The sequence below is a fragment of the Manis pentadactyla genome, chromosome 7 (genome assembly GCF_030020395.1).
Source record: "Manis pentadactyla isolate mManPen7 chromosome 7, mManPen7.hap1, whole genome shotgun sequence".
NCBI lineage: Eukaryota > Metazoa > Chordata > Mammalia > Pholidota > Manidae > Manis > Manis pentadactyla.
In genome coordinates, this window is record NC_080025.1 from 78,015,113 (window position 1) to 78,039,516 (window position 24,404).

The 24,404-nt window shown below is 34.7% G+C and overlaps 1 protein-coding gene across 11 annotated transcripts in view; it reads right to left on the minus strand.

Annotated features, from left to right (window-relative positions):
• SGCE (sarcoglycan epsilon) overlaps window positions 1-24,404 on the minus strand; it is a 64,861-nt gene that overhangs the window by 12,377 nt on the left and 28,080 nt on the right. For 4 of the 11 annotated variants that reach the window (XM_057504526.1, XM_057504525.1, XM_036894504.2 and 1 more), the window contains 7 exons: window positions 18,969-19,041; window positions 14,624-14,822; window positions 4,612-4,774; window positions 2,054-2,265; window positions 1,112-1,138; window positions 741-812; window positions 191-379 (listed from right to left, as the gene is read on the minus strand). In XM_057504526.1, coding sequence (XP_057360509.1) covers window positions 191-379; window positions 741-812; window positions 1,112-1,138; window positions 2,054-2,265; window positions 4,612-4,774; window positions 14,624-14,822; window positions 18,969-19,041 — 935 coding nt within the window. Of the gene's footprint in view, window positions 1-186; window positions 380-740; window positions 813-1,111; window positions 1,139-2,053; window positions 2,266-4,611; window positions 4,775-14,623; window positions 14,823-18,968; window positions 19,042-24,404 lie in introns of those variants that run through there. The other 7 variants (XM_036894509.2, XM_036894514.2, XM_036894511.2 and 4 more) reach the window with 3 other exon arrangements.

Here is a 24,404-nt window from a genome sequence, read left to right on the forward strand (position 1 = left end):
CCCGAAAGTAATCTTATTTATTTGGGTCAGCACGCTGGGGATGGGCTCTACACTATCAATGTCCTTCTGGTATTTTCTCTTCTAATTATAAAAAAGCAAAAGCAACAATACGGAAAAGGTCTGCTCTTTATAGACATTAAGTAGATATATTCATGCATATTAGTAATTATAGTTCCAAGTGGATACTTACTGCTGCGTTTGCATCAATGGCATACTAGTGCTCTCATAATTGTCTGCATGTAGGGGAGGCATGATTTCCCCAGTTACAGGGTGAAACACAGGAAGCGTTGACAGGGGCCAGGCTATCTCTCTATTCTTGGACATGTCACGAAGTTCTTTGGTAGATTTTTGAATAGCACTATGATGGACCAGTTGGATACTAGGTCAAAAAGAAACAAAACAACATATATTTTAAAAATGCATACTAGCCTGATAGGTCATTAACTAGTAAGTTAGGAAATATTGTTTTTCTGTTTAAAATAAGACATTATTGCACTTTAGGCATTTTATAAGTTACCTCAGAAAGAGATACAGTTCATTTACTTTTGACATAGCAAAATTGAAAATTAAAAATTAATTTTTAAATAAATGTGTCTTTCATTAAACTAAGCTACAAAGCATTGTGTTAATATTAGAGCCCTAAGTAACAAACTAGCATTCTATTTAATGTCTATGATTAAAATAAAACTACCATAGCTTTTATATTGTTGCTTCTGATGGGGCATTTAATAAATACTCACAGAAGTTTCATTTTATGGTAGGTTATTACTGTAGATTCAGGAAAACGTGTATGAAAGTTCTTTTCATCTGTTCTGTGGTTTATAGAAATGTAGATCAGGAAATCACATAATATGAATGGCAAGTTAATATTCTGAATCTGAAATATTTTAGATTTAATTTTTAACTATATATTCTTAGTTTTCAAACCCTTTTTATTTTTAGTTCCTACCCCTCCTAAATATCTCTATTTAGAAAGCAGCTTTCACATTTATGAAATCAACTATGAAGATGACAAATGAAAAAAAAGCATGGCACACATGTATGGAGCATGGTGAGCAACTGAGAAGTGAAAACAAATGATAAAGAAAATAACAGGAAAGAAGACACTTACTCTGGTGTTTGCATGTTTCTCTTTTCCCTAGAAACAAAACAAAATTTATGAATTAAATAATAGCATTGATATTTGGAACATTAAGACTATATGCTCATGGGATCTTGCATGAGGTGGACATGGCTGACATTGTTACTATTAAATGCAACCAGGAAGCATTTGCCACCAGGTTTATGACATTACTTGGATGAGTACACATACAGAGATGGAATACTGATGAGAAACAGAGAGAAAGGAAAAAGGATGGAGATCAAGATTCAAGCTCTTGGAAATAAATTCTATGACATAATGAAATCAGGCTACATGTTAAAATGGAAGAATTTGTTACTTGCTGCTTTATTAATTTTTATCCTTTGCTTTGTTACCCTGACTTCCAGGATAATCTTGGGAAATCATTTTAATTGACACAGATGTCCTGAAAGTACTATTCATGAAGACTCATTATTTAAATTATACTTATTTTCATTAATTTGCTCCTAAGTTTTTATATTCATACATTTTTTTAAGCATTTAGATTGTGTCACCTGTTTGACAGCAGAACAATTGCAAGAATTCTGACCATCACTTCTGATCAAACTAAGATAATTTATTGATTTAAAGTGCAATTACCATGTCAATAGATTCTGTGATCTCTGCTTACAGAAGATGGCTCGGGTAACTGAAACTAGCCTCAATTATTCTTGGGACTGTTTTGCCAGGATGCATTTATATCTAGCCTAAATAATTTTTGAGTAAAGTAATTATATCCCCTCATTTGATTTATTAGACTCAAAACTATTTTAATTCATTTTAAAGGAATAAAGTATTGTATTAGACTTGAACACAATTTCAACTCATTTATAAAAGTGTTTTATGAACTAAATGAAACTTGGTTTTTAATGGAATCTCACATGTTATCTTAGTCGGCTCTATAATTTTTTATTAGTGTTTTAAAGTACTCACACTCCTTCCCGTCGGCAGCACATGATATAAGCAAGTATTAGAAAAAGAACCAATGCTACTGCCGAGGGCACAGCCAGTGTAATTAGGAAATCCGTGTAATAGTCTCTGCTTTTCAAAGAATCGGAAGGGGGTTTGTATTCTCCACCATCAGGTAAAATCCCCTCTCCACGAATCACTTCCTGATAGGTGGACACTTGCTTTGTTTTATCAACCTGATACAGAAGAAGACAATTACACATCAAATTAATAGCTACAAACATTATGAGAGCTTAAGATCTAAATATATCAAAACATGCTTTGACAAATTTCTAAAAAAGCAATCTTTCCCAATTACTTAATCAACTTGAATTTGCAATTATTTATGGGCAGTAGGAAAATATATGTGCATGCACATGTGTGCATCTGTGTGTGCGTGTGTGTGTGTGTGTGTGTGTGTGGTTCCTGTTCTTTCCCAGTTTCCTTTCTCTAAAGCACAAGTCTTTTACACTACTATGTGAATTTCTTGTTTCCTAGTGACAAACCTTTAGTGTAGATGTTAACAACCCACTAAGTGCTGAAAACCAGGTACAAGACTACGGTTTCAAAGGTTAGTCAAAGAGAAAAGAAAAAAAATGAGAAACAATTCCAAAATGATCACAACTTTAATCTTTCCACCATCCAGCTGACAGAGGTAGTTTGTAGGAAAGATAGTCTAAGGGATATGTAACCCATTCAATGCTACAGTTTTACCAAATTCTATCCCAGGATCAAAAAATGCACATTTGCACTATATTACCTCCACATTAATTGAACTGCTTTCCTTAAGTTGCATTTACTTATGCTAAGAGCTTTTTTTTTGAAGGACACTACAAAAATAGCCATGCAAAATTTGTCAGTTACATTTGCATTCCCACCAGACGCCCCCAAAAAAGTTGGGGAGAATTATTGTTGCATTTCTCAGTATCCTCCCCCAAAAAACTCCACTTGAAGGATTTTGTTAACAGAAGAGTGCAAGTGAAACTTCATTTTCTGCCAAAGAATTGATGTTCTGCCTTCTTTAAGAATGAGAACTAATAACTGATGAATTTCCTCTTAATCCTGGGCATTGGGAGGCTTGTTATCAAACTTGACTTCAGGTTTATTTTTTTGTAAAGTTTAGGTCCTGATTTTCCATTTCTTTTCTATTCTATTTATTGTGTTCATAGTTTGACTCTTTCATTTAAGCTTCCCTATAGTAAGATGTGACCTCTCAATAAATACATGTAAAATAAAAATGAAAATCTCAACCTTTCCATTTATGAAGTCTTAACACAGAAACTAAAATCTTCAAAGCTTAAGTCATTTTAAACCTTCAAAAATTAGATAGTATTTCTAAGCGTAAACATGTCACACACGAGCACAAGACAAATGGCATCGTTAGGGCCTGCCATCTACTGACTGACTGGTCATAATGAAATCAGTCATCTGATTTCATCATTTCATAAAGAGATGAAATAAAGGCATCTCTTTTAAGTTAGGATTGCCGCAACTCGATCTTTCCCCACTTGTATAATTAACACCATGACTGAAATACTGAGTTTGCAAATTCAGTATTTACCTATAATCCATATAAACCACAGCATCTTAATAATTTTACTTGATTTAAAAAGGCAAAGAAATATTTATTTATTTATTTTCTGAAAAGACACAGCAACATGAAAAGAGCAGTCCAGGGCCAAGGGCCACAGGGTGCTGAGTGTTACAACGTGAATAATATGTTCTCCCACACTGGAGCCAGGAAAGGTGCCTGCAGTTGGTTCTCCTAGACACCAAGTGACAGTTGTGTTTATGTGTCAATAACTTTGTTCAAATGTCAACTTTAAACTTAGATCTAATTCATTTACCACCCAAAAAGAGTTGACAGAAGTTAAATCTAAAATCCACTTAAGAAATAAAATAACTTTCTTTTCTTCCAGAAAGCAGGACCAACAAACATAAATTATATATATCTTACATATAGATGAAACCTTATCTACATTTTCTTAAGTCTTTGAGCATGCTAAATACAAGGTGGTTCAGAAAGAAAAATTTAATATACGGACTACAGGTAACATTCTAACTTTCCTCACTTGGAATTATTTCTTATACCTTGAACTTTTCCTACAGTTTGAGTTTCTAGGACACTGAAACATAGCACTAGCTTGCTTTATTTCAAATCTGTGATTGTACTCCCATCTCTCCTTTCAAAATGGGGTAGTGGCAGCATATTTGAGACTATCTGGATGTTACAATGACTTCACAATTTAACCTGATTTAGCAGCAACTTGGATGTTAAGGGGGATCAACTGGACCACCTGCCAAGCTAATCCAGTCCCAGCAACTAATCAAGGGTAGATTGAGTACAAGAGTGGAGATACTCTTTCCCAAATGGATGCACTGTCAATGAGCTTGCCAAATCCTTGAAGTCAAGAAGTCCACTGCAGTTCACAAAGTAAACCCAGGATTTGTTCCTAAAAGCAATTCAGGTTTTGGTCAAATGTTATCTCCTGCCACATCACTTTTAATTACATTTATAAAAACAAAATAAAATAAAAACTCACCAAAGAAATTTTGCACCAGTCTATGTAGAATTGAGTACGAAACTTTTTGTCACATGTTATTACAGGCTCCATCTCTTGGCTGCATCTCAATTGATTCTGTGGATTTTCAACCTCTCGTAAACAAGAAGAAAACGGGACATCGGCACCAACCATGACATAAACACTGCAAAAATGTGAAGCTCTCAGATTATTCTTTAAGAAAATTGGAAACACTGAAAAACAATCTACCCTGAAAGCAGGATTTATCCTTTTGAATTGAAGGATTATCTAGAATCATCCCCAAAGTAGGGTCCTAGGCTTTAAAAGCAGTGATTCATATAGAAGCTTCCTTTCATTTTTTTTTACTCAACAAATATTTACAGAGTGCTGTGGTGCACAAAAACTCTCTGTTCTGGTAATTTCTAAACATGTTTTTCATCCTATTTATTTTAATTCAAAATAAGTAATTCTCATTACTGCTTGGTAGATTACTTACACTTAAAAAGTTTTCTTAAAACAGACTGTCTAGAAAATAACACTACTGCTAAAGTAATAAATAATTATTAGTAATAAATCATCACTTGATTTCAGTTTATAGGATTGTGAAATTATACCCCTGGAGGTTTGGTGCTTTAGGCTGACTGAGCTATTCTACCCGAGTTCTGTCAGTATTTCTTCTCTACAAACCCCTGCTGTTAGGTTTCTCATTCCAAGGTCTTGCAATCTTTTATCTAAGAAGCTAATATTAGAGCAAAACTATTGTTTGGTAAACACAAAGTAGGCAAACAAAATTAATTTTCTTGGAGTGTATCTTGGCACTTAGGGGGAAAGAATTCTACTTAATTGGCCAATGAGTTTCACAATAAAAAGTGAATACAGCACAGTGATAACAGCATACAATCTTGGAGCAGGTTGAGAATAAGGCAATCTCATTGGTCTTCCAAAAGAAAAGAAATAAAAACAGGAAATTACTCTAAATAAATATTATTTCTTTGCTTAATGACAATGCTATGACTACATATAAAGTGATCTAAACCTATCTAAATTCCAGCTGTTTTCTTTGCAGAAACTGATCAGCGGTCCTAAAATTTGTATGGAAATACAATGGAAAAAGAAAAACAAAGTTGGGAGACTCACAACTACAAATTTCAAAACTTACTGCAAAGCAATAGTGATCAGAATAATGTGGTACTAGCATAAAGACACGTAGATCAATGAAATAGATTTCAGAGTTTATTCAGAAATAAACTCTTACATTTAGTAAATTGATTTTTGTCACAGATGCCAAGACAATTAATTCACTGGGGAAAGAAGTGTCTTTTCAACAAATGGTACCAGGATAACTGGATATCCACACGCAAAATAATGAAGTTGTACTCCTACTCACACCACATAAAAAATGAACTCAAAATAAATCAAAGACTTAAATGTAAGAGGTAAAACTATTAAAACTGAGGAGAAAATGAATAAGTTGTTGTGACCTTGGATTAGGCAATGATTTATTAGGTATGACTCCAAAAGTTCTGACAGTAACAGAAAAAAAGTAGAAAAACTGGATTTTAACAAAATTTAAAAATCTGTGCTTCGAGGGCCAACATCAAGAAAGTGAAAGGCAGCCCATGGAATGGGAGAAAATATTTGCGAATCATACACCTAAGGGACTTGTATCTACAATACAGAAAGGACACAACTCAGTAACAAAAAGACAAGTAATACAGCTTAAAAATGGTAACAGATGGCAGAGGATCTAAAAAGACATTTTTCCAAAGAATATAGATGGTAAAAAGGCACATGAAAAGATGTTCAAGATCACTAGTTTTCAGGGAAATGCAAATAAAAACCACAAAGAAGTATTACCTTACAGCTGTCAGAATAGCTATTATCAAAAAGACAAGAAATAACAAGTGTTGGATAGCGTGGAGAAAAAGGAGTCCTGTGTACTGTTGGTGGGAATGCAAAATGGTGAAGCCAATATATAAAATAATATTGAGTTTCCTCAAAAATTTAAAAATAGAAATACCATATGATACAGCTATTCTTATATGTATTTATCCAAAGAAAGTGAAAACATTAATTTGAAAAAATACATGCATCCCTTTGTTCACTGCAGCATTGTTTGCAATAGCCAATATATGGAAACAGCCTAAGTGTCCATCAACGTATGAAGGAATAAAGATGACATATACAATAGAATGCTACTTGGCTGCACAAACAAGGAATCTTGCCATTTGTGATAACATGGTTGGACCTTGAGGGTATTATGCTAAGTGAAATAATTCAGACAAAGACAAATATTATATGATTTCACTTATGTGTGTGGAATCTAAAAAACAAAACAAATTAACAAACAAACTCAATAGAGAACAGCTTGGTGGTTATCAGAGGGGAAGGAATTTGGGGAGTGGGCAAAAATGGTGAAGGGAGCCAATTGTGTAGAAATGGATGGTAACTAGACTTATTGTGGTGATCACTTTGTATTACATGCATATTGAATTATTATGTTGTTCATCTGAAACTAATAAACTGTTATATACTACTTTTACCTCTATTAAAAAAACAAAGAAACTTGCCAAAAAAAAAAATGGTAACAGATCTAAACACAGTTCTTGGGAGGAGATACATAAATGTCTGATAAGCACATGAAAAAATGCTCAACATCATTAGTGGCAAAAGAGAAAAACCACAACATGATACTACTTCATATCCACTGGAATAGTTATAGTTAAAAAGGCAGATAACGGGAAGCGCTGGCAATGGTGTGGAGAAATTAGAACTCTCCTGCTCTGCTGGTGGGAATGTAAAATGGTGCAGCTTCTTTGGAAAATAGTCTGGCAGTTCCTCAAAAGATTAAATACAGAGTTATCACCTGATCCAGCGATTTTACTCCTAAGTATATAACCTAAGAGAAATGAATATGTATGTCTTCCCTACAAAAACTTGTACATGAATGTTCATAGTAACATTATTCATAGTAGTCATAAAGTGGGAACAATCCAAATGCTTATCAACTGATGAATGGATAAAAGGTAGAAAATCTATATGATAGTCAGTCATAAAAAAGGAACATGGATGAACCTTGAAAGTAATTATGCTACATGAAAGAAGTCACTCACAAAAGATCACATATTGTATGATTCTATTCATATGAAATGTCCAGAAAAGGCAAATGATTTATGGAGACAGTAAGTAAAAGTGGTTGCTTGCCCAAAGCTGGAGGTGGTGGTAGGAAGCGATGGCTAATGGTACGGGGATGGGTGGGATGATAAAAAATGTTCTAAAATGATTGTGCAATGATTGTACAACTTGCATCAAGTAAAACCCATTGAGTTTATACTTTAAAATAAGTGAATTGTATGTTAGGTGAATATCTCAATAAAGCAGTTATTTATTAAAATGAAATAAAAATGTGGCACAAAAATTCAAAGCTATGTCAATGTAAGCATGAAGTCACACCCTGAGTGGAAAAATGTGTCCCAGAGTACAATTACACACTCATTGGGTTGCTTTGTGTCAAATGTATATTTGGACTCAAGATTCATTTGAAAGAACATTAAAAAAAAAGAGAAAACTATGGTGCCTTTGGGGGACAGATGGTATATAATGTATTGAAAATAAAGATAAAATTAAAAACTAGAAATTCAGAACAAAAGTGGATATAAAAAGCTTTTAGATGATCAGTGTATACACATATTTTATTTAAAACAAGTTGTTACCTTTAAGCTTCACATAAAGCCAATTTCTATCCCTTTATTAACTGTCTAGCTATTTTTCTTTGATAACTTTTAAACGTATTTGTACATATAGAAATAAAGTATTTCTTATGACTGCTAACAATCCTCTTGCTTTAGCATGACATAGATTTGCATTTATAATTAGTAAGATTTCAATTCATTCACTTCAAGGTAATGTAAATAGACATAAACATAAGAGTTTTTTGGTGCTTGGAAATATCTTTTTTTCTCAAATTATAAAAGCAACATGAAAACATTTCATAAAACTTGGGATATGAAAACAGAATTAATTTATATGACCAATATAACTATTTTCATTGTCCAATGTACCTTATATTTTTCAAATACATACATTTTAACCTAATTGCAGTCATCTGTAAAACACTTTTTTGTATTTTTTTACTTAATGTGTCATAAGCATTTTCCATATTGTACAGTCTTCATAATTATAGATTTATGGAAATATAATTTTTAAGTGTACATGATTTATTCAGTAATTATTTCAGAGCTGCTTCCAATTTTTTGATGTTATAAATAATATTGCAGAGACTATCTCTGTGTGTATTCTTTAATGTTGCTATCTTAAAAGAGATGCCTAGAGTGGAAACATTTTTATGGCAGTTGACACATACTGCCAAATTACTTTCATCTCTGCTTGGATGATCCATAAGCTTCACAAACTTACCCTGTTCCTAACTGAGCTCATCACCCCACCCCACCTCCACCTGTTCCCGTTCTATCTTCTTCTCTCTCAGTGATCGGCATGGCCAGATGCTCAAGCACCATCAACTCTGACTCCTATCCATCTCCCCACATACTCAATCCATCATCAGTCTCTCACATTTACCCTGACAGAACTTCAATACACACCTGTCCACTTTGTCTCATCTCACTACAACCCTACTTCTAGTCACCATCACTTTTCCCAGGAGGTGGCGCAACAAGCCTCTTAGAGGTTCTCCTTGAACCCAGTACTCCTCTGTCCTCAGGGAGCCTATCTGCAGAATGAATGAGTGAAGAGCATGTATACCCATTCAAAAACAGAACCAACTGTGTATGTGAAAGCTGCTGAGGGTAGATCTTAAAAGACCTCATAACAAGAAAAAAAATTGTAACTGGGAGGTAATGGATGTTAAATTTACCGTGGTGATCAATTTACAATATACACATACATCAAATAATTATGTTGTACCTTAAACTTATACAATATTATGTGTCAATTATATCAATAAAACTGGGAAAATAAAAATGTGTATATATATATATATTTTAAGTTAAAACATACTGGCTTTTTAAAAAAAATAATTTTGCATGAGGCAATGTATAATAATAATACCTCTATGCTATTCATTCTAAAATTACATTTTTCGTGACCTGTTGTTTTTCTTTAGCTAGCTTTTTGATATGCAGAAATTTGAATGTTTTATGAAGTGAAATGAAGATGAGCTTTACCTTTATGACCTTAGCCACATATTTTCAAACTTTCAAATGCATGTAAACAGATGAAATAGGAGCCTATTGCCAAGTACAATGTTCTCAAGCAATCTTAAAACATAGTACTTCAAAATCTTAGGATTTGGTGTACACTAGATAGAATTTGTTCCTCATGAAGGATCTTTTTTTTCAATTTGAACAACGCAGTTTCTTTCAATTTGGACAACTCAATTGAGGCAAAACACATTCACTGTGGCCTTTGTACATACATTGTGGAGAACCAAGTAACAGGTAAAAAATTTAAGTCAAAACCGACTTCTTCAGCAATAGCCAGGTAAATGGATCCAATGACTGTATTTTTCACCTAATTGTCTAAGCAATGAATTAATTTTATTCTTTATTTTGTATATAGGGGGTAAAAGACAGCTTAGAGAAGAATTTGTCCACACATGTTACATGTTGCCTGGGAACTCTTGAGCTCTTAAAAGACAATATACCATGATTCTTGCCTCTGTCCCCACTCCACTTTGTTCTGTGCATATCTGCAATCAGGTAATCAAGCAATCAGTCAAAAAACAGGATGAGAAAATAAAAGAATGAAGAACAAATAAAACTAAACAAAGGATCTAATACAGAATAAAAATCAAGAATAAAGGACACCTCTAGTCTCTAGGTCTATTGTTTGCTTACTCCTCCTCAGTTGGAGAAGGAATCGTCTTACCGGAGGAGGGGAAGAGGGAACTGAAACACAAGGCTCAGACCCTTTTTGTTTGTTATTGTGGGTTGGATGTGGGGGTGGGCCCTGCTGGCAGGAAGGAGGCTTTGGGTTGGGTCTACTCTTCAACCATGTGGTAGGCTTAGCAGGTCCACCTGCTAAAATGAAAACTTTAATATGAACCATTTTCTGCAAAACTCTCTAATGCTTCTGGATAAAAACCCAAACAATTTTTCTTGGTGTACAAGGCATAACATGGTTGAGTCTTTGCCTCCTTTATAACTATTACTTCCGGATTCCTGTCCCCCATTGCACAAGAAGTAGATTTCCAAATCTACCAGGCTTTCTCTTATCTAAGGGCTTCTGCCTAAACTGTTCCCTCTGGCTAAAATTCCCCTTCTCATTTTTTGAGCAGGCTAACTTGTACTTAAATTTTAAACTCAGATTAGGTTTTACCTCCTCTGTGAATCCTTTCCAGCATGGACATGAAGTGGAGGAGGGGGACTCTGTGAATACCTCTACTGTGATATGCACAACATTGTTTTTTAATTATCTTATTACTTGCCTGTTCCCTAACAGATTATGAGCATAGATTGTGTTTTTTAATCACTGTAGATCCTAGAGACTAATACATACAATATTCCTCCCTCAAGAAGTTCTTAATAAATGCTAAGCTATGGAAGAAAAACTGAATCTCTGCCTAGAGCCTGAAATAATAGGTAGTAGTTGCACTGATTTCATTTATTCATTTTCATACTTATAAAAATGGATTTATATGGGCTTCCAATTTTTACTTTATTAAAGGCTTTTTCCAGAATATCCTACCTCATATTACTATCATTCCATAAAAGAAAGGATAGTTGCACCAAAAGTATGGGAGGCACATTATTTAAGAATAAAGGACACTCTTGTAAATCACCCAACCTGGGGACTTAATCAGCAGAGCATTAGGGACCGGCCCAGGATCGTGGCCTTGCATTAGAGCAGCATTTGGCAGTCACTGACTTACATTCTCTTCTTCAAGTGTAACTCCTCACTGAAGCCCTTACAGGGCAAACACCAGGCAATTAATTAGAGGGCGCACTTTGAGCTTGTCTGAGGAATAAAGTAGGGTTCTCTGTTGAGGCTAGATCCACCTGCTTTGGTAACTAGGGGAAAGAGTGGTAGGTCCCACAGTCTCTTATGAAAACTGAGTATATTCTTTAATCCTCACACCCCATCACTCCCTTCGTAGCCACCATTTACACTACATCACTCACCCTGGGTTGGCAGCTAAGCTATGACTAGAATGAAGTATGAACCTACTCCTCTTTCCAGCAGCTTTACCCCAGGTTAAATGCATCCACGAGCCTTCAGCCGCTGGCACAGGGTCAGGAGCCAGAGCAGCCCCAAGACCACACCCAGAGAGCAAGCACAGTTGCCCTGGGGTTATGGGTCTGACTAGGGAAAGGGAATCTTTCCAGGATGCCCTGCCTTCCTTTGCGGGAGCTTACTCTGAAGTAAATCTTTGTAATTGTTTTCTGTTAGATTTAGCAGAAGTTTGAAAGCTGTCAGCAAGTTCTGCCGCGATTAAAAAAACGCAGAGGGGGGCCTGGGATGCTGTGGAGTGGGTTCCCGTCTGACTGACACGCGGTAGTGCTCTGCACTGTGGAAGGACAAGGAGATTTACTCTGATGGTCTACAGTGAGAGCTGCTCTTAGTCATCTGCTGCGCATTTGACTACATACATCAATATGGGGAGAAGGTAGAATATGGCTGCCATAGGCAATAGGAATTAGCTTCATGGAAATTTTTTTGTTTGTTTTAATCAGAGACTAAGATTTATGGTAAGTATTAAGCAGGACACATTTATCAGGTGCTTAATTCTTCTGAAGTATATGAATATTTTTAAACACAATTTTAGAAAAGAGATGCAATTTCTTTGCTATGTCTGACCCTACCTCTTGATCTTTTCCAAATTTCATTTTTAAAGGGTTTTATAGTCCATGATATTTTCAAAAGAAAGTACAGGGGCAAAATGTTTATTAAGTGAATGAAGAATCATGAAGGCACAAGAGTTAAACACTGGATTTATTTCTAAGTTTAGGACAATAGAGTAAGAAAAATTATTTTTGTTATCATGACATTGTATCACAACTAAAGAAAATATGCAAAATCATTCCAGGGACAAATTTTCCTTCTGAAATTTTACTCAAGCCAGATCATATTTCATCAGTGCTCATATAGGGACACTGGAGTAATAGAGTTAGCTTTGGGTACAATTTATAGAAATGTTATTTTAAAAGACTTATCATGTGAATACTCTGTAAAGGTTACGGCTTAACATTCAATTAAAACTCTTGGAAAGGATTTCAGGTTGGGAAGGGATCTGAGACAACAAGGTCCAAATAAATGCCAGAGGACTGACTTCCTCAAATGTCTGACAGCACATGCCACCCTCTAGCAGGTGTTGGGTCAGTCACCTAATGACTGAATTCTCTTAACAAGCACTTGTAGGACAAAAATTCTGTTCTTAATTTAGTGTCACATGCTCAGACCCAGCCCTAGACTAAAAGATTCAGAATCTCTAGGGGGAATCAGAGGCCAGGAACCTATCTGTATTTCTAATAAGCTCTACTGACAATTCTCAGGCTAGTTGGTAAACACTGTTTTAGGTCAGAGTTTGGTTCAGAGAGTTATTTAGTTCTAAATAGTTACCTGTAGAAGTGTCTGGGCGGGGCTTGCACTATTGCTTAGAGAAGGAGTGAGCCAGAAGGAAGCAGTTATGGAAAACTCTACCAACACTTGATGCTCATGTTGCTTCCCACACCATCTTTCGCCATTGTTTTAACAATCATCATGGTGAACATTACTTTAAGAAACTGTTGAAAAAGACTGTGTATTTGAAGAATGCTTTCAGTTCACCTTGTTCACCTCTTTTCATGGTTCTACTTTAATTCCATGGTGGGACAGAGAACCATGCTGTAACTCCAAAGTAAAAATTTAAGCTCTAGAATTATGTTTTCATGTAGGAAGTCAACCAACAGATAGACAAGGATAAAGCAACTATTTTCCTCAAAGCACTTCTATGTGTGCTTCACTAACTTCAAAATCCATTACTGTAACATACAAGGCACGATTTAATTCTGAAATTTGTCAGTTGACTTTGCAGCTCACTGATCATCCCTTATCCCTCCTTCTGCCTACTCCCTCATACTTCATCTACGTCTATTTGTGATCTTTCCCTTATATCCAGCAAAGTTCTCGTTTAAAGCTGCCATTAAACTTAATTCTTATTAATCCAGGCACTCTAGTTAATTCCAGATGTCATCTGTATAAAATGATACCTGGAATATGAATAAAGGAGGGGTTGGGGGAGATACGTTGTGTAAAATATGATTTATTTCATATACGTTTATAAGATAGGACTTTTTTGTTTTTTAAAGGTAGATCTATCTCAATCTACAGATTAGAAATTAAAGATCAAAGTTTGGTTCCACCCGGGCACTTGATCCTTTAGCTTTATCCAGGTTTAAGGAGTGTTTTTAATATCTACAGGGATACAAGTTGTACCTTGGATTTGTATGGCTTGAAAAGAGACAAATCCCTTTCAAATGCATTGTCTCCTGTAATCACATAACCCTGAGAAGAGTATAGTGCCCACTGGAGTAAATGAGAAGCCGAGGCACAGAAGAGTCCGGCGTGTGAGTGACAAGGCCAGGCTTCAGCCGTGGGCTTCAGATCCACTCCAGTCATAAGTCACTGACACACAGTGGAAAGAATGTTAAAGGCAAAGAAATAGTTTCCTAGAATAAAGTTACAGCAGTCTGTGCCTCCTTCTGCAGTTGATAACTGGGGCATCAATTTCCTCTGAGATTCAGGGCCCTAAATAATCAGTTTCTCTATGGAAGGTACAAAAGATTTAGTGCTGTAATTTATGATGCTGATTCTGATCTACAATAGATTTCACAGGACCTAGAACATCAGATATAAAGAACCATTAATGTAACGTCTTTGTCAATATAGAAAATTGCTAGTATTGTCATATCTTTAACAATACCAACTTCATATTAAAAAGAAAAATGCAATAGGCCATCTTCCACCTATAATAAGATTGATAAGATCACCATATTTAAAACCCATATTTAAGACAATGAGATACAGGTCTACTTACCCCTCCTTCATGTCATTAATGGGGAGCGGGACCCTGCCGCCCCTGTCTAGGGCCGACGTGATGTTTATGGCATTGAGACGCTCTGGCTGCCACACATTTTTCACTGCCCCGAGAAAGTCTCCAAGAACCTCACTGGCCAACATTTCTTCTACATTCATATTTTTAATGAAGAATTCTGCTTGATATGGTAACGGGAAGTCTAATTTTGGTGAAAAAGGGTATGCATATCTTTAATGAAGTCTTTTGAAAGAGAAACAAAAGAACATTTGAGATTTGTTGATTTCTGTCATAATCCTGGCTTTAGGAAATTATTAATACTGACTTTAAGGGTTTTCTGTATAACAGAAATGTTAACGTGCATCTGACACAGAATTTTTATCTACAATGTAATCAAATCCAAGGGACAGCCAGGCAATTTATAATTCTAGAATTTGGACAAAAAAAATGCCATATCTGCCTCCACTTGCCAACAATCTGGCAACCACCTCCCCCTGCCAATGTACCCAGAGCATTTCCAGAACTCTACATGGGTAAGAATATTTTGTATTTGTAGTATTTTTCAAATACATCATCTCATTTAATCATTACAACCCTAGGTAATGCTATGCCCATTTAACAGAGGAGGAAGTTAAGGCACAGAGCAACATCCTTTCCATGTAGAGAAGACATAACAAAATATCTGTGGGTTGTTTATATATGATTTGGAATACCGTTATTTGTAATTTGTGGTATTACTGATCTTTTCGGAGCATGCTAAAATGTTACTTTTTACTAAAATAAACACTGATTACATTTCCAAAAAGAATTCTGAAATCATAGCAATTTTGCTCTTTTGTTCACTCCATAATTAAATATTCTAAAGAAATTATATTTTAAATTTCTCATGAACTTGCATATCTCACATTCTTAGAGATTTAGTTAGTTATCTTCCTCTGAAGGTCTCATCAATATTTCCTCTAAAGATTTCAAAATGAGTATTTTGAACCAACCCAATGTATAATTTATTTCAGTTTCTCAAATGTTGCTCTTGAATTACAAACCATTATTTCCTATATTCTGATTGTTCTATTAAGATAAAGACTAGCTTCTTTTCATCTGATAATATTTCTGTAACAATAAAGGCTACCTTTTTTGAATACTTACTATAAGGCAGGCTCAAGCTAAGGGACTGATGTAAATTATCATAATACTTACAACCAGAGGGAAAGTTGATCTTTAGAAAAGTCCAGGAATTTACCACTATTTGAGCTTCATATAATTTTTACTTAAGCTAAAGGAGACTATATATAAAATGCTCAACCAAACTCCCAGCATAGAGTAAGAACTTACAAAATATTAAATTTTACCAATTACTATAATAATATGAACGGTTGATGACCTGAATTCTTCCCTTAAAAGAAAAAAGAAAATGTTTCTGGACTATGCACAGATTTAGAGTCCTCAATAGTAATTATGCTATGTATATCCTCTGATTTATTTCATTAAAATTCATGTATATATAAAAATCCCACATCTTTTAAATAATTAAAAAAATAAAAATTATACAATAAATAACTGAAATCTTGATGACCTCATTTCTTATGAAGTTTCTGTATTATTAAAGGATATTTGATGCCAGAGGTGATGTCAGAGAAGATATTCTGGCTTTAGATTTTTCAAGAGCATTTTCTGGAGTATAGTGTCTCTTCCTAAAGATTGAGTTTTTCCAGGCCCTACTCACAGATTCTTTACTCATCTCTTACACTGTCACTTATATTGCTTATGATTTTGTTACATTTGTTTGCTGTATGGGACACCTGCAATCTTCTAAAATATGATAAATTTATTCTCTTATGTAGATACGTTCCTTGTTTTATAAAGATAGATTTCCTGTTTTGTACAGATAAACAGTAGCTTAGTCATGTTACATTTTTCCCCATACTGAAAAATAGTCATGCAGTAAAATGTCACGAAGGACAGTTTCTTGGCAATAAATAGTATTTACAAATAATACCAAAGATAGTTTTTGAGTATGCTAGAAGTCAATCAGCTATTGTAATCTCATTCAGTGTCTTTATATCCACTTTTCTAAAAAAGCACGCAATACCTTTTCCTTATTATGAATGCTACTTCTTGGAGAACTGTTCCGTGGTTTTTCCTGATCCACGAGACCTGCTTTAGGGCTCCTTTCCGCCCCTCAGAGGCTCTGGGCTGTGCAGCTGCCTGCTGTCTACCCGGCCAAGTGCTGCTGCCAGGACTCCCAGAGATGAGTCACAGTCGCTTTCTAACTTTGGGGAAATCCCGTGCCTACTATATTTGGACGTCACAGAGGCCAAGGGAACAGTAGGCCAAAAGACTGGTGGCAGGCCTCTGAGATACTAAACCCAATTTAGAGAATCACTCCATGTACTCACCTTGAGAGTGAATCCATGCTGTGATTCCACGTGACTAATTTCCCATTAGGTCTCTCAGAGTTGGAGACATCTGGGCAGAGAGCCAGACTGAGCATGATTATCCTGATATTTGACCCTTGTTATTTCATTTCCTAACTTAATCTGGGCAAAATGGCATATGTGTAGACCATGCTCAAAGACGAACATCCTAATGCCCATATACAGCCTAGACCAACAAGGATAAATACTTGCCATTTGGTTCACTGGTTTTCATTGTTTGGGGCCACCAACCCCTACAATAAAAGGCAGAAAGGCAGCTCTGCCAGAAGTAGAAGTGGAGGCTTCTACTTTAAAACACTTTCAAAGTCCCTGATTTAGATAGAGAGCCCCTAAAACCAACTGTGAATCCTGCAGTGGGCTAGCAGTCTTTCATTAGTATCTGCTTGAACGTGGGTGCCCCAGACATCAACATCTATGGGATGCCTGTGTGCTCTGTATCTACATGACTGAGACCAGACTTGGGAAGGAGAACATTAAAACTGCAGACCAGGCTATTATTCAGTATGTAGGGACTTCTGTTCCTGACAAAGGGTTGTGAGTCCCTCTGAGAGCGTAATTGTGAGGTTAGGGGTCAAAGCCCACTGCCATGTAACTATATAAATATATGGATGAATTCTCAAGGGGAAGGAAACTGCAATTATTCTGCTCATTAAAGGTATTCCAGTTCTACAGGGACAACGTAGCCTGGATGCAAGCATCTAATTACAGTTGGAGTCAAAGACAAAAGTGTCCCTGATCCAAACATGAATACACACCAAAAGCCCTTGAGAAGTGGACAAGTGGACAGGGAATCCTCTGTCTAGGCCCACAGAATTGGCAGCTGGACTTGCTTTTCATATATGAAGGTCATGTTACATTTTAAATGAGAGCATTTGTTGCCTGCAGTCAATGCTGCTAAAACATTTGGTGAACGACTCATGTAAAGTGGTTCAAAGTCTTCAAGCAATCTCCCCAGTTAAGTACCATATTATCAAATTTTCAGAAATTACTCTCAAATAATTTACAGGCAATTTTTAACCTGGCTTTTACTGAATTATCATGAATTGCAAATTAGTAGTCTTTGATAAAATATTTTATGTTTGCTCATTTGTTTTTAAATGAACTCATAAAGAAAAAGAATTCCCCTATGGAGGATGCACAACTGTTCTCTTGTTTTCAGTGGAAAAAAATGCTTTAGCAGTCCTTCCGTTACCCCCATAAATGATCTCTGGTATAAAGAGGAATTATCTCATGGTTTATTAGTGGTAGGTATTTTTCCCAATCAAATGCCAAAATAGAGTCAGAATATTTGAGAGTGTAATTCCTGGAATATCTCCTGTGACCCTAACCTTTCAAGTCCTTGGCAATCTCTTACAAACTGAGCATATGGAACTCAACTACTGATGGACTTCAGCAATTACTGATGCATGACTACTGTTTGGGAAGGATTGTTACTCAAATCCCAGTTTATTTTTGTTCATCAACAACTCTTTATCTTCACATGCAAATGGACTACTACCTATGATAAGGTTTAAAGTAAAGTAATAAAATTAGCTAACACTGATGTTGCACTCTGTTCTCTGCCCCTAAATGAGCATATTTCAAGCCTTACTCATGGAATCCTTACCCCAGACTGAGGAGGGAAATTGTATTCTTGTTCTCATTATACAGATGATGAAACCAAGACCTCAAGCATTAAGTGGCCTGTTTGGCTTCCTGTCCTGAGCTTTTCAGCACCGTAACACATCATGATATTTTATGACCCATTATATATTGCTTAGTTTTTCTGTTTTCTACATGTTGCTATTTCATTAGTTATATTAGGTGAGTGGTATTTTAAAATCCTAAACTATATATGTTACATAGACATAAAACATAATGAAATACTTCTGGAAAATAAGAGAACAGTCAGTAATAAATTTTTTCATACCTACCTTCTGCTGACATTATATTAATTATCAAATTATGCCTTGCAGTCTCAAAGGTACGCCTATTGTAGGCAGTTATCTATTAGACAAAGAAAATCATATTAAACAAGTGAAATTTTATTTGAAAAACAAAATTCATTAGGGACAAAAGAAAACGAATTGTTCTTTCCACTTTCATTATTTGTTTATGTACTTACGAAACGTTCCTTTTCTGGGCAATAAAAACTCAGAGCTTTTAGCAATATTTTGGGAAAATAAATAATTACTCAGGTCTGTTTAATGTGCTGAAACAAAATATTAAAATCCAAGACTTTTACAGATGACTGTTAAGTGCTAGCAATGCAGATGCATCATTAGTAAATGGATTAACCATTATGAATTACTTACCAGTACAGTTCTAAGACTTCCAAAAACCAACACAATATATTTTTGTACTTTTAAATGGAGCTTAAGGATTATACTGCAAAGTACACTTTCAAAAAGCTCATCTCTGTGTTGTTTGCATTCAGTCCTAACCACACACCAACCAGCCAAAAAATGTCATGAATGACCCTTTGGAAATCATACCTCATTTAAGATGGGAGTAAAACATAAGGATCACAGTCTATAAAGCTTATGGCACATGCTCAAAAACACAACGCAATCCCTTTCCAGAGTCAAATATTAGTAAACATTTGCAGAGCCAATGAACTTACATCAAAGTCAACTCAGAAACAGTCACTGCAAACAACAAACACAGCAAAGGCCAACAACAGGATATGGCTTCAAAAATCAAGGAATAATTAACTTTATAACAGATATTAGATCATTTAGACACAGCTGCAGTACCTCAAAAAAAACCCAAATGATTGTATAAAAGTCCCAGCACTAGCCTTCTGGCAGGGATTGCAGCTGGAGTTGACACTGAGACAGAAGAGTCGGACAAAACTGACTCAAACTAGAAAGAAATATCCTGCACATTTAAAAACAAATATCCAAGATTGTTAGAGCAGCACCTGTGGGCTTCAAAAGAAAGAAATAACACTCAGTAAAAATACTGAGAAAACAGTAAAAATCAGAACTTTGGAATAAATAACTCTAGACCTTTAACAATATTTAAAGTGCGTATTATGAAAAGTAAATATTCTACAAAATTAAAAGAACTTCTTGCTCTACAATTTGTCAAATTTCATCAGATTTAATGACTTCGTTGCTGCTACCTGTTGGAACACATGATCAACTCGGTTCACAGTGAACACTAAAATTAAGACTAGTCACTAAAATAAACTAGGAACTACTGTTTATAAAGAGGCAAGTGGAAAAAAATGCACAGAAGATTTCACTTGGGAATCTTGATGATTTTAAAAGTTTACTTTGCAAAAAATGTAATCAGCCACTGGAAAAAACAGTATTAATCTTTTACTATTTGTTACAGTATCTCAAAGCTAAAGCTCAGAAAGGAAGGTTAGGGATTTTCAAATTAGTGGCAGTATTTTTATAACTAGCCTTCTCAAAGTTATCACAAATTTCATTATTGTAAATTTCATAAATTCTAATAAGTTTTTTTAAAATCACAGGCTACTGAAGAGTGAAGAACCTTTCATAAATCAGAAGGAAGAATTTTATTATCTGAATTTATATTTAAAGTTTAATTTTAATAGCTGAAACAGAATGTGTTCCTTCTATCACTTTTAATGAGATATTAAATACTGTAATATCCTCAATCAAATTTTACTTATCATGATGATATGAAGCCTTTCATAGCAAAGAGGTGTATGTGTGTGTGTGCTTTTTTGATCTCCTATTTCTAGGACAGTGGCTAATCTACTTTAGATTCTTAATAAATATATACTGAATAAATCAGTGGATTTATATGATTAAATATTATTTTGATATGCATTACTTTTGACTCTATTAGAATATTTAAAAATACTATAAATGTGCTGTTACATTTGGATGTAGAAATGAGTTATTTATAAACAAATCACTGCTTATGTTAAATGAAAGATATGCTAAATTTTCATCATCACCTTTTTTAATGTATTGTTTGATACTTATTTATAACGTGTTAGTTGTAAGGTATAAGAGCATAATAAACACCTGTGAATTCTGGCTCAATACAGGTGTTTCTTTTCTATCTTAGCCCCTTGTCTCTCTCCAACCAAAAGTAGTAGTCATTTTGAATTTTGTGTCTATCATCCCATTCATTTTAAATATAGTTTTATTATAAATGTATGTATGCTTAAAATATATTGTTTACTTGTTTTGAGCTCTACAAAAACATAAGCTGTATGCAGTCTTCTGAGACTTGTTTTTTAATTCAAAATTATGTTTGAAATATTCAATCCATGTTGCTGAGCAAGCTTAAGTACACAGCTGCTGTAAATACATACTGTGTGACTGTTCCACAATTAATTTATCCATTGTTTTGCTGAAAGACTTTTCTCTCTGTTTGAGTGCTGGTGGACTTTTGGGTCTCCACTGCTCTGAGTTTTGTTTGGCTATGCCAACATTGCTCAGTGAGCATGACTGACACCTCTTCAGGTAGACATCTGTAAGTGCTTCTTTTGGGTATATACCTAGAATGGAACTGCTGGATTTTAGAGTACAGTGATTCTCAGTTATGTGAAATATTCTGTACTGTTTACCAAAGTGGTTATGACAATTCCCATATCTACTCACAAATTTTCCTGAGGGCAAAATTCTCATGTGATCTTAATTTGAATATTCCTCATTACTGATAAGAGTAAGCTTCTTTACTTAATTGATATTTACATATTTTTTTAGTGAAATGTCTGTTCACATCTTTTTCTTATTGAATTGTAGGAATCCTTTCTTATGTTTTAGATGCTCATCATTAGTCAGCTGTACATATTTAAAATATCTTCCTCCAGTTTGTGGATGTTTTTTAATGGTTTCTTTTGATAAATAGTTCACAAGTTTAATATAGTAAAATTTATCACCCTTTTCTCTTAAAAATATTTAGGCATTAAGAAATTCTTCTCTGCCTCAAATTCAGAAAGATATTCTTCCACATTTTCAGGTTATAGTTTAAAATTTTGCTTTTCATATTTAAATCCTGAATCTATCTAGACGAGTTTTGTATTTCCTGTGAAGAATCTAATTTAATATTTGCCATATGGCTCACCAATTGTCTGAGTACCATTCAATAAAAAGACATCCTTTTCTTCAATGATCTGTGGCACTCTCTCTTTAGACACGTGACATTGCTCCTTTGTAGATGAATCGGTTTCTGGGCTTTCTCTTCATTGGTTCATTTGCCTATCCCTGTTACCAGTGCAACCTTGTGATAATTACTATGGATTTATAATAAATCTCGATATCTGGAAGGGAGAGAAAACTCTTCTTTTTTTCTTCTTTAAGAATGTCTTCACCATCTTTGGCCATTATCTTCTTTAAAAATTTCACAATTAGTTGCTAAGTTCCAAGAAAAAAGTCTATTGCAGTTTTTATTGGAAGTGCCCTGAATGGACTATCTTTTAATTTATATGGGTATTCTTTAAAGCAATAAGTTTTTGTAACTTTTCCCATACAGATCTTGCATAATTTCTGTTATATTTATTCCAGTACCTTACTATTTTTGTTACTGTTAAAAATTATTGTCATTTTAAAACATATTTTCTCAGTACTTATTATTCATGTACAGAAATGTAACCTTATTTTTTATATTGATCCTACAGCTTACTGCTAGGCTTTCTTAAGACTTTAATAGTCTACAGACTCTTTATATCATAGACTATTTTATTTCTTCCTTACAAATACAGATTTAATTTCTTTTTCTTTCTCTTTTGCACTGGCTAGGACTTCTAATACACTCTATACCAGATGTGGTGGAAGGGGTCATTATTTTGTTACTGAATTTAAATGGAATTCCTCAGGGTTTTCCCATTAATAAATGATGTTTGCTATTATTTTTGGTAAATAACTTATCAGGTTAAGGAAGTTCACTTCTATCCCTAGTTTGCTAAGAGGTCTTTTTTAATCAGGAACAGACATTGGATTCATTATTAAGTGCTTTTTCTGCATCTATCAAAGTGATTATGCTGTTTTTGCCTTTAATCCAGTACTGTGGTGAATTACATTTATATATTTTTTACGATTTTGCTAAATAGTTTAAAAAATTAGTTTGACAATAGCTCAAAGTAACTTTCTTATATCTACATGTATTTCTATCTTATATCTCCATTGCCTTAAGGAAGCAAATATATAGAGAAATCATTGAAAAGTCATATTCAAATAAAGAAATGCTTTCTTCTCTTGGCCAACATGGAAACTCATATTCACAGTCCAAGTCTGATTAAAACTTTGGAGAAAAACTCAAAGCATGTAATCCCCTCAGAGTGTGTAGTAGGTAGAAAACATGCCACTGAGGACCTACATCTCCTGGCAAGTCCAGCAGCAGTTCCTGCACTGCTGCCCTGATCACTGCCAGTAAATTCTTATGCAATTGAACAGTTAAATTAGAATCTAAGATCCTGGAGGCATCAAGGCTTAACACTATAGTAGGACATTCCTGACATTTACTGCCATTATAATTCTAAATTTGCTGGATTTTGTAAACAGGGAAGCACTTCCAGTTTTTTTATATCCATATATTTTTTAAATGCATCAATTCCCATTAAAGGTTCAATGATATTGTTTTTGTTATTATTTTAATTTCTAGTATCTTCTCAGTTTAATGGTAGGTACTGATAAAAATCTGTTGAATTTTAACATCACCATCACTTCTGAAATAAAGGCCAAACATATCAGCATGGCTTACAGAGCCCTCAAAGATCTGTTCCCTAATAAAGAAACAAAATCTGCCCCTACCAACACTAACACCTCTATTCCCATCATTTGCCCTTTGGGGTGCAGCTAGCCCTCTAGTTACACATGTAGTTCTAAGAGACCATGTGGCTTTGTTTATACTGCCAACATTTTGATGCGCTGTTTCTTCTACCTATGACAACCTTCCTTCTGAATTCCTGTTTACCCTCTTACAAGTCTGCATGAAACAGCACCTTCTTATTTTTAACGGTTCTGTCAGTTTGGCTAAATACAGATTTCCATGCTAGTGCTTCATGCCCTGGACTGTTAAGACATGGCAGGACTCACCTGTTACTCACCTTTCTATCACTATCATCTATTGTATTGTTAGCACATTGCAGGGTTCATAAAATGTCTGCTTAATGACTGTATTTCAATGAATATGAAATTTGAAATTAAAATATGGAGCAAATAAGTGTTTTGAGTTTGTATTATTTTCTTAAGTAGAATTCATATTATAGTAATCTATTTCTTTTAAATGTCTTAACTGTTTTTCATTAATTTAGACTTCCCTATATATATATACACACATAAGCTTTTATATATATGTAAAAGCTGGAAAAAAAAACTCTGTAGATGAACAGAACGGAATGATACATTTCCAAATATTTTCTAGTGTGTTTCCATGCATAA